The sequence below is a fragment of the Parasteatoda tepidariorum genome, chromosome 6 (assembly GCF_043381705.1).
Source record: "Parasteatoda tepidariorum isolate YZ-2023 chromosome 6, CAS_Ptep_4.0, whole genome shotgun sequence".
Classification (NCBI taxonomy): Eukaryota; Metazoa; Arthropoda; class Arachnida; order Araneae; family Theridiidae; genus Parasteatoda; species Parasteatoda tepidariorum.
Window position 1 is genome coordinate 64,135,385 of NC_092209.1, and position 11,714 is coordinate 64,147,098.

At 30.5% G+C, this 11,714-nt stretch overlaps 2 protein-coding genes across 2 annotated transcripts in view; both read left to right on the forward strand.

Moving 5' to 3' along the window:
• Window positions 1-11,714, forward strand: part of LOC107441030 (ERI1 exoribonuclease 3) — an 89,060-nt gene that overhangs the window by 23,445 nt on the left and 53,901 nt on the right. The gene's annotated exons all lie outside the window — the stretch shown is intronic.
• LOC107439401 (pancreatic triacylglycerol lipase-like) overlaps window positions 1-11,714 on the forward strand; it is a 21,123-nt gene that overhangs the window by 2,545 nt on the left and 6,864 nt on the right. Inside the window, exons 3-6 of the mRNA XM_043051299.2 lie at window positions 2,608-2,891; window positions 4,123-4,269; window positions 7,658-7,766; window positions 9,387-9,503. Coding sequence (XP_042907233.1) covers window positions 2,608-2,891; window positions 4,123-4,269; window positions 7,658-7,766; window positions 9,387-9,503 — 657 coding nt within the window. The remainder of the gene's footprint in view (window positions 1-2,607; window positions 2,892-4,122; window positions 4,270-7,657; window positions 7,767-9,386; window positions 9,504-11,714) is intronic.

The window sequence follows — 11,714 nt, forward strand, 5'->3', positions numbered from 1 at the left end:
GATCGATTATCACATTTTGATCACAGTTTTGTTTTTATAATCATTAACATTATAAAATAACATTTTTTTCTGATTATTGTTGATAAAAATAAATTAAAATTAATATTGTTATTGTTTGGCTTTTATCCTTTGGATAGCTTTTTCCATCTCAGGTGGCATTTTTTTGTAACATTTAAATCCATTTGTTTTGCGAATATAATTTCGAACCATCTGTAATAATAAATAATAATTTATTTAACTTGCATTAAATAAAAAAAGTTAATTTTGTAATATAAAAATTGAAAAAATAGGTAAAATAAACATATTTTATATTTACATTTATATTTAACCTATAAATTTTCTTATTAATGATAAATTTATCAATGCAGAATTAAAATAATATACTCAAATTATTTTAAAATGATTTAATTTTAATATAAACAACGTTCTAAATTATATTATTATGTTTTATTAAAACTAAATACGAATGGGTGAACTCGCCCCGAGAATTCTGGCTTTTTGTTCACAACAGCAAAACTCACATTCTTTTTATTTTTTTTTCATATAAAATTAATGTAATCTTAGTCTTAGATAAGTTTATCACTTAACCAAAAAGAAAATAGTAATAATAATAATATACTTACGAAGTACCAACTAAAAGTTTGCTGATTTTCAATACAAATCTCTCAAAAGACGTTTGAACAGGTCGGTTAAAAAGACACAAATAAATAAAAACGGATCAAACTACTACAGCGCTATCTTCCTTAGAGTCTGAACTAAGTCCTCCGTCGGTAAAATTTTTTTTATTTGCAATTTAAAATTAAATAAAACTAAAATGGGTAGACTCGCCCCTGGATGGGTAGACTCGCCCCGGTTTACGGTATGGATTTAGCATACTGTCATACCAATGATTGTGGCTATTTTCGCTGGCGAAGTGTCCCGAACTCAAACTTAGGGTGGCTCATGTTTATTCCAGGATGGAGTTGAAATTAAGACTATCCGAAATTGTTGCCTTTATTGGCAAAAAAAGTATCGAAACTCGTGACTTCAAAGAAGCCTGAAAATAGCCTCCACGCCAGAGGGCGTACTCGAGCGTTGCGATCGCGAATAGTTTAAAACTAATTAAGGAATTAAGAGGGGTTGAAAAATTAAAATATTTATTTACAGCTAATTAAATAATGAAGCTGATTTACAAATTCAGAAAAGACAAAATAAGTAAATAACATTTAAATAATAAATTATATATAAATTGCCAAATCATTAAGTCTAATGATTTGGCATAATGTTTTCTAATAATTTGGGAATTTACATATTATTTTGATTTGGTCATTCTAACTGTAATTTAATCTTTATTTATTTTTTTGTATGTGGGCGTATCATTATTTAGTCTTACTCCGTGTACTTTAAAATGGCGTTTGTTTGTCATTAATTTTTCTTTACAGTTACATTTCAATTTTTCTGATTGCTTTTTCTTATTTGTTTATCCATTATGGCGCTTCGGGGCACTCACTGTCAGTTTTTGGAATTACCACTAACAACAGAAAAGCTCCTCTGTGTTAGCAGGCAGTGTGTCCCCTGATGAAGTGCTGTCTTTCTAACATGCATATCTTATAACTTTTTTCGTTTCCTGATTAGATTAGTATTTCTGACTTTCTAAATTAAAAGTATTTATATGCAGTAGTTTTGCTCATTCGGTTACCATTATCGGTTTGGTTACCACCATTGGTTATCATTATCAGTACCTTGTACAAAGTTTATATATTGTATAAGGTACTGAAAGTGACGTAGCTGGTCGCCAAGGATGGCTAGTACAAGATTTAAAACAATAATTCACACTGTTCAATGATAATACAGTCGAACCCCGCTATAGTGCACACAGTTTATAGTGAAATCCCGGATATAGTGAACGAAATGTTCGGTCCTTGCTATACACGTCTAATGTTATTTTTTGTGGATATAGTGAACTAAAAAAGTGAGGAAGTTGGATGTTATGAACTTTTTTCTGTTTTCGACTGATTTTATTTTCATTTTTTAAAAATAATTTTGAAATGTCTACTTCAAAATGAATACTTATACTGATTTTTAAAACCATCAATAGAGTGGAATGTAGCGATAAGCATTTTTTCCTGCTTGCTCCTTTTATCTCACTTTTCCATCCCTAAACAAAAGCCTACCCCGGCAGATGCATGTACAAATTTTTACTAATTTTTTTTTTTGTACACAAAGCGAAGAGTAATAAAAAATAAATGCAAGTCAATGCATTTTTTGTTATTAAGTATTATTTATCAGTCATTTTTGTATTTCATTTTCTTGGTCATTTATTTAAATAATGTTTAATAAAAAGAAGGAGTTCGGAACCATAAGTTAAAATTGTTTGCGGAACGGATATAGTGAACTTTCGGTTATAGTGAACTGAAATTTTGATCCCTTGAAGGTTCATTATAGCGGGGTTTAACTGCAATAATAAAACACATAGAATTTTTTCTTCTTCTTTTCATTAAAAGCAACATTTAGTTCTTTTTACTGAAAAGATGCGATTTTTATATTACAGACTTTTTGAGAACTGTCTGTTTTTTTCTGTTTCTGATGCTTAATATAGTGTGACTTTTTTTATATCTTCTTTTCCAGTCATACATTCACAAGAACAGATGACAAAAAGTGACCCGAAAAATTTTACTGATCACCTACAGGAAAATCTTCAGGAAATAAGGGTGAATTATGAAACTGGGAAACTGCCCGATTGTGAAAATATTTATTATTATCTTTACACTTCAAGGAACCCGAACATGGCCTTTAATGTAACCAACTCTTCTAAATTACTCCAGAATAGTCTCTTTGACTATAAGAACCCACTTGTAATAGTCATTCATGGATATCAGACTGAACTTAATTTACGAGAGGGAATGATTGCTGTAAGCGCTCAGTTTATTTTAATTATAAGTTAATAATTTATTTTGATCATTGCTTAATATGATTTCTTCAAGGACTTAAAAAGATAACAGGTATCTCTGAAATGATAGATGACTTAAAAAAATCAATTAAGGCGAAATGGACGAAGTTTGCTGCGTTCTGCTTAGGAAACCAAGTGTTTGTTCTTACCAAGTTTTAATATTGATTACAAAGTTTAGTATTGCTAAGTGCAGCTATAAAACAGTGTTTTCAAAACAGCTCCGACTTGTAGTGGGTCTGGTACATTTTCCTGACAATCGGTTGCCCGATAGCTCTATTTCTAGACTCCGTTTGCCTGACAGGTACGTTAGCTCGATATGTACTTTTTCCGACAGGTACATTGCTCGTCAGCTCTTTTCCTGACAGGTATATTTGCCAGACGTATTCGTTTGTTCGACAACCTAGTAGGCGAAATTTGATTAGCCATCGATGGCTGATCAATACGAATTCCGCATCCGACTCGCACGGATCACAGTGCTGACGTAAAATATCCTCAGTGGTATATGAATCACGGGTTAGAGGTTAACCATGGTAGGTTTCCGAGGTTTCTCTTTCCACGTAAAGGCAAATGCAGGTTAGTTCCATCAAAAAGTCCTCACAATTCGTCCACAATACTTGAACCGCTTGTCTTCTGGTTTGGGGTCAAAATTAAGGCTACACAGTTGGACATTGGTAGTCGTAAACGCAAAATTGGATCGGCTGTTCAACGAAAGTAACAATGAAAGAGCACTGATACTCCGTGTGTAACATTCGTAAATTCTATTTTATACCGTAAAATCTTTTTTATATCGTGAAAGCAATTTTAAGCGTAAAATTTTATACCGTAATTTTTGCACTAACAATTATTTAATTACAGTGATTTTACATAAATTAGTAATTTTCGCAGTAATATTTTTTTAATTACAGCGATTTACAGTATTTATTACTGCAAAAATTACGGTGTATTAGATTTTTGTTCTGTAAAATCTTACGTTGGAAATGGATTTTACGGTATCCTAAAGCCGGTACTTTTTACCGTAGTTTTATTATGAATTTTTTACAGTGCATCTTCTGGATGGAGCAGCTGTCAAAATTAAACATATACACAATAATAAGTTCTTTTCCTTATGCAAAATAAATAACTGCATTTGTGTTTATCAATACAATTCTTAAACTATTAAATAATGATTAATTATGATCAATTTATTCCTTTAGGCTTTGAAAAATGCTCTTCTTGGACGCGGTAATTATAATGCACTTTTTGTCGATTACACAGAATTAAATATGGCACCATTCCTAGAAGCAATCAAGAAAAGCTTTCCTGTTGCAAAACAATTATCCGACTTCCTGAAATTTGTAAAGGTAAAGTGTAAGGAGTTAATTTCCAAGTTTTTTTACCTTCCATATTCTCATCTTGTTTTATTTTTGCACATATTTTTCATGTTACGTTGAAAATATAAGAACACAAGCTGGTGCAGTCATTTGCATTAAATACTTTTAGGAAAAATTGAAAGTGTTGAAACAATTTATAATACTTACAAACATTCTGTCAAGTTTTAAGATATGAGTGATATGTTGGAAAAAAAAACGGATCATAAATGGATAATAATTGAATAATAATACACTAGTGGACAAAATTAAGAGATGGAAGACATTTTCCCAAATATCTCAGAAAATACTGAATATAAATAAATGAAATTTGGTTTTGATATAGCTTATTCCATGATAATAAAGTATGCAAAACAAAAATGAAAGTGCCATTCACTGGCAAGACCTATTGCCAATAAATCCAATGTAGTCTGAACTTAAGGATAAAAGATGACAATAAAAGTGAGGCTTGTACAGTGTGTGTTGCCTCCAGTATGGTGTATGGTCACCCCTGACAGACAGACAGCGTGCACAATGAGTATGCATGCTGTTAACAAGGGAGTTAAGGAAGACTTGTGGAAGGACCAGAGCAATTTTTAACTCCAGAATGGTTCTGGGGGGAGGTTGGCACAACGCAATAGCTCTCCCAAGAGCATTCCAAGCATGTTCAATAGGATTCAGGTCAGGATATTTGGCTGGCCAATCCATTCGTTGAATATCCGCTTTCCAGATACTCATCAACCATGAGAGCCCTATGTGGTCGCGCATTGTCGTCCATAAAAATGAACTCGGGACCAACAGCGCCCCTGAAAAGACGCACATAGGGCTCTAGGACCTCCTGCCTGTACCTCTGGGTATGCACGGAACCATTGTCAAACACATGGAGCGGTGTGCGGTTATCTTGCATGTGCGAAAATTCTTTCCATCTCTTAATTTTGTCCACCAGTGTAGATTTAAAAAAAATCATTTAAATTAATCATGATTGCGTGTTTTGATTTGCTTAGAATTAATTAAATATCATTCATTATAAAATCATTGGCAGAATCTTATCATATCATTCATAAAAATATATCCGCATTTGGGACAATATAATGATAATATACTTTGTCAAAGTGTGCAGAATAGCGGTTTAGATTTTTAAAAAAAAAAAAAAATTTTTTTTTACTTATTATTATTTTTAATTTATTTATTCATTTTTAAACACCTATTTGGAAGCAATACTAAGGAACAGTTTGATGTAAAAGAAAAATATTTCCTTTAGAAAAAGTGCGGTTCTCTAAATATGGCTCCAGCTCTTTGATTAAATTATTTGTTTTGTGATAAATATCTTATTATAAAATAAATTAAATTCAGTTGAGTTAAATTATCGAAATTTTGCAATATTTTTTTTATTGCTTTTTATAAGAATCATGCAAAAAAATTAAAAGTGTAATTTAATACAATGCAGGCAAAATCGTAATCATTACAAATACAAATATAATATCCTCAATGAAAATTTTCTCGATGAATCATATACAAATAAACAAGCAAATGTAAAAAAAAATATATAAATAACGAATATATTCAATTTCTTTGGATCATGATCATCAGATTTCAACGAATATTTTCAATTTCTTTGGATCATGATCATCAGATTTCATGTCACTTTGTGATAAGACTATCATTTAATGATCGGATCACGTGCTCAGTTACTTTATATTGACAATCCGAAGCGTATATTTAAGATATGCAAGTAAGTACTAATAAGTAACTAATAGTACTTAAGTACTAATGAGTAACGTGAGTACTAATACGTAACTAAATCATAAAAAAGAACATTCTTTTAATAAACATATCTGTTTATCCCAGATTTCCAAAAATTTCAGCAAACAGAAAAATAAAGCTCACATGATTTAGTAAGAAGAATTATTGAAAATCTGATCCTATTTATGTCATATCCACATTTTTTATTTTTACTAAATCTTAGGAATTAATTTAGCGAATTGATAGGTTTTTAGCCATCTCGTTCACTATAAAAAAAGTTTTCTTGCAAATACTACTACTTTTACTACTACTACTACTTTTACTACTACTACTACTATTATTACTACTAATAATAATAATATCTTTATGTATTGTGAAGTTATGAATTATTAAACACAAAAATTTGTACTATGTGCAAAAATAAATAAATAAATAAGTGGACAATAATGAAATAAACAAAACACACTGACTAACTTTTGATCTAATGATTGGATTTTCACGTATTAAAAATCAATCTTAATTGGTCGAGAGGGTTACCTCAAATATGCTAATTAATTAGGGTAGACGGTATTTCCAGTAACGAAATCAGGTAAAAAAACGTACTTTTTCTGAATAAGTCTACCTTTTTTTAAAGATACATTCGAATTTCTGCCTCTAAATATAGCAGCAATCTGGGAAATACGGTTCCAATAGTTTGGTCAGGTTCACGGTTCAAATAATAAAATGTATCTAATGCTAATTTTACTTTTTGCGTATTTCGTTATATATCAAAAACTTCCTTAGGGAATTAAAATTTTAATAATCATTTATTAATTTTTAATATCCTATTCAATATAAGTGTAAAATTTTTTACTTGTATGGTATACAAATTTTATATCATTTTAAAGAATGTAAATTTATAAGGAAGATGGACGCAATTTATCCATTAGATCCAATCCAATGGAAATCAAATTTTAAATTATAGTTAAAAAAAATACAATTTCTTGGGAACTATTTGACCGAATTTGTTGAAATTGTGTATTTTGTCATGCAAAATTACATTTTTTAAAAATGATGTAAAATTTTGTATACATCGGACTTTCTACCATTATTAAAAAGCTCGGGTCTCATGATGTAACTGATTGCACTGTAAAAAAATTCTTATTAAATTATGATAAAAAGTACAAAAAGTACTGACAATCTGAGTGCAGCATCCAGAAAATCCCTTTTAACCGTACAATTTCATACCGTTATTTTCGCAGTAATATTTTTGAAATTACCGTGATTCAGTTATACTGTTATACCGTATTCTTCAAGTATATTTATAGATTCAGTTATATGTTTAGATTTTATATCGTAAATATTGTAAAAATTACGGTAAATCACATTTTTGTTTCGTAAAATTTTATGGTAAAAATGTATTTTATGATAAAAAGTACCGGTACTTTTTAGCATAATTTGATCCCCAATTTTCAACAATGTGTACAGGAAATGTTTAGTTAATTATGAAGTATTTTCATTAAAAAAATATTTGAAATATTACATAATTAGAAACATCGAGAAATATTCACACTTTTTTGCAAGCACTGAACACCTGACTAAAGAAGTAATTCAGTATCCTGCCGCTATTTTAAGCTCAATAATTTTTATTTTATTTTAGGATGAAGCTGGTGTAAGTTTTCAGCAAATGCATATAATTGGCATAAGCTTAGGTGGACAAATTGCTGGCAATACTGGACACAAGCTGCCTGGGATAGGAAGAATTACAGGTATACCAGGTTTTGTTACGTGAACTTATTACACTTTGCTTTTAAAAATTACAATAATTTTTGTTCTTAAAAAGAATGTCAGGAACATTTTCTCATGGTCCCGAAATAAGAATATTCAAAAAGGAATCCCTTTTCAATATTTATTAAAATATACAGGATGGTACAAAAATGTAAAGGCAGTTAGAGGAGACCTAAAATAAGCATATTTTATACAGGAATGTGCGTGCGGAATCGTCATGTTAAGCTGATAGGGAGCGCTGTTGTTTACTAAAGTTATTTGCATGCTATGTTAATGATTACATTCGAGCAGTTATAATTGATTGTATAAACTATAATTGATTGTTAAGTGACTGATTGTTCCTATTGTAAGCAGTTCTTAAATTCTTGTTTTCTTTTGTCTAACTTACTAAGTTTTACTTATGATTAGTGTTGCTCTACGTGTCAGCACTTTTGCCTGCATTTTCGCATATACATTCTTATACAGAATCAAACAGTTTACAATCAAAATACAATCAATTACATTTTACAATAGCTACTCAAAAGAGCGATGATCAGCAGGGATTCAAGATTCTCAGCGGCGCTTGGATAGTTTTAGTACATTAGTGTGCAACAGCGTTCTCTATCGGCTTAACACGGTATTTACACACACAGTCCCGTATAAAATATGCTTATTTAGGTCCTTTCTATCTTCCTTTACATTTTTGACTTGTATTTTTTACTACCCTGTATACAGCTTTAATTTATTTATAATCTTAAAAATACGAAAGCTTTATTTTCTGATTCCAGCCTATCTGGTGAACACCTAGGCATGGACACTGAAGGCATTGCCCTTCCTGTTCAAGGAATCCCAAAAAATATAAATCAAAAATAATTTTAGAATTCGAAAACAAGATGTTAAAATTATGCTATTAAAAGGGAAAATTCAGTGTGGCTTATAAATGTTAAGTTTTCCTCTTTTTCTTCTCTCATTGATAAAAATTAAACGATTGTAAAATAAAGAAAAAAATTCTAAATTGTTCTTTCTGGGGAATAAATTAATGGTTATATTTGTAAAAATAATTTTAAAAAATCGAAATAGCGCTTTTCCCTTATTCTTTTCAAGGAAAATTTAATAATAATATTAAAAGAGAAATTACAAAAAACTAAGCTTATTTCTTTTCAGGACATAAAAATTTCAATCCAAATCTTTTAAAAATACCTTTTTTCAATATTTTATTATTGTCATAGTTGTTAAAATGTCTTTTATCACAAGAAAAGGAGGAAAAAAATTCACTAATACCGCACAAATACCTGATAAAAATTTTAAAAATATATTAAATCAACTTTTGCCCTGTTAGTAAAAATGCTTTTGAATTAAAAAAGAATGTTAAAAATGCTTTCGTACAGTTTGCAAAAATATTAGATAAAAATTTGGGAAAGAATTCTGATATTCTTAATCGCTCTTTTCTTTAAAATTTTTGAAACTGAGCTGATTTTGAATTAGCTTTTTGCTTACGGCTAGACCAGAATGACGGACTTCCCTGTGCTGAGTGCCGTAAGCAAAGGGTTAAGGCACCTCAATCGGTAATGTTTATTAAAAAAAAAATAGAAATATCTAAATGTTTCATTACTTCATTTCAGCTTTAGATGCAGCTGGTGATGTATTTTATTCCTTTCCCGAAGATTTAAAACTAGATCGAAGCGATGCCTATTTTGTGGATGTCATACACACAGCTGACGACTCACCATTTCCAAAAGGTACGAAGAGTAAAAGAAAAAAAAAATTGAAATGTCTTTCAAGAACTGTGAATTAGAATTAAGTACTAAATAGGCGACTCAAATTATCGAAGTGATTTTCTGATTCGTTTTTGAGACGCGCATTCGTATTTATGGAATTTGGTAATTCAATTCAAATAATTTATCTCACTCGGTTAATTTAAATCGTTCGATTCAAATTATGATTTGATTAACTTATTGAATTAGTAATTCGAATAGGACATTCCATTCTCTATAGGAAATCATCAAAGTGATTCGTTTTTGAGATGCGCATTCGTATTTATGGATTTTGGTAATTCAGTTTAAATAATCTATCTCACTCGGTTAATTTAAATCGTTCGATTCAAATTATGATTTGATTAACTTATTGAATTAGTGACTCGAATAGGACATTCCTTTCTCCATTTGAAGTAATCAAAGTGATTCGTTTTTGAGATGCGCATTCGTATTTATGGATTTTGGTAATTCAATTCGAATAATTTATTTTACTCGGTTAGTTTATATCGTTCGTTTCAAATTATGATTCGATTAACTCATTGAATTAGTGATTCGTATAGCAGATCCTATTCTCTATTTAAATAAAACATTTGACTTCATATTCGAATTATTTATTATCGTTATTTGAAACACCAAAGGGTTATTATTTTATTTATATACAACTCTTCCAATGAATCAGTTCTATTATACGTTATTAGTACTAATCAACTGTACTAATTTCCAATCTTAGCATTCGGTACAAAGCTAAATACATTTTGACACAGGTTCAAATCCGTCGATTCAACATCGATATCATGATTCAACTTAATTTAAATAGGATACAATATTTTGATTTTAATGTTGACTGAAATCATTGGAGCAATGCGTTAGGTTTATGAATGATTCAGTTGATCTTGATTTCATTTTAATAAGCTACAGCACATAGCCCTATAAACCTCATCATGCCAAGGATTTTCTGATTTCTGAAAATATTCACTAACCAGCCAGATCTCCAGATCTAAATCCGATATACGTTGTATTTTCATTGCAAGTAAAATTCAGTCCTAAATCTTAACTGTTTAAGAAAGTATATAAGAGATTTTATGAAACGCATAGCTACATAGGTAGCAATATATTGGTTGAATAGAGAATATACTCGTGGGTCTCTGCATAGGCAACAATATATTGGTTGAATAGAGAATATACTCGTGGGTCTCTACATAGGCAGCAATATATTGGTTGAATAGAGAATATACTCGTGGGTCTCTACATGGGCAGCAATATATCGGTTGAATAGAGAATATACTCGTGGATCTCTACATGGGCAGCAATATATTGGTTGTATAGAGAATATACATCGTGGGTCTCTACACAGGCAGCAATATATTGGTTGTATAGAGAATATACTCGTGGGTCTCTGCATAGGCAGCAATATATCGGTTGAATAGAGAATATACTCGTGGGTCTCTATCTTTGTAATAACGATGATAATAAAATAGAAAAAGTATCTTACTTCGAAGTTGTTTTTGGATTTGATACTTACTTTTATATATAAAACGCCATGGTGCGAAAATCTGGTACATTGATGAAAATCTTTCTCAATACATAGGTCTTGGTTACTATTATCCTAGTGGTCACTTAGATTTCTATCCAAATGGAGGACTGTTTCAACCTGGAACCCTACCATGAGCTCCATGGAATGAAATTCCATCTGGGAATGACGTCACGTTCCAACGGGAATTATTTTTCCCCACCACGAACACCTTGGAAAGAGTTTCTTGGCTGGAATTGGAATCGGTTTCATTCCAACCAGTCTCCGGCACCTGGAATCGTCGTTCCAAGGAGGGAATGATGAATTTTTAAGGACTAAATACGATATTTCGTCGATGAATGTCTTAATTTTTTTCTATTTCATAAGAGAAGATAACAAAATTTCTAAAAGATAAACGTGCCCGAGCCATTTTCAAGACGATAATTAAAAGAGAAATGTTTTGTTTCATTAGTATGTGTGAACGAAAAGATACTTTCAGAGTTAACTAAGAAATTACGGCAAACTAAAAATAATTATGCTTTCATATGATAATTGTTACTATTTCTATGTTATTATTACGGGATATATTACTTGGCCAATACCTTTTTTTGAAGTTCCAATCATTTCTTTTTTTAATTTTCTTTCGATGAACTTTTAGTTCAACAATATTTAACTTCCTTTCGAAC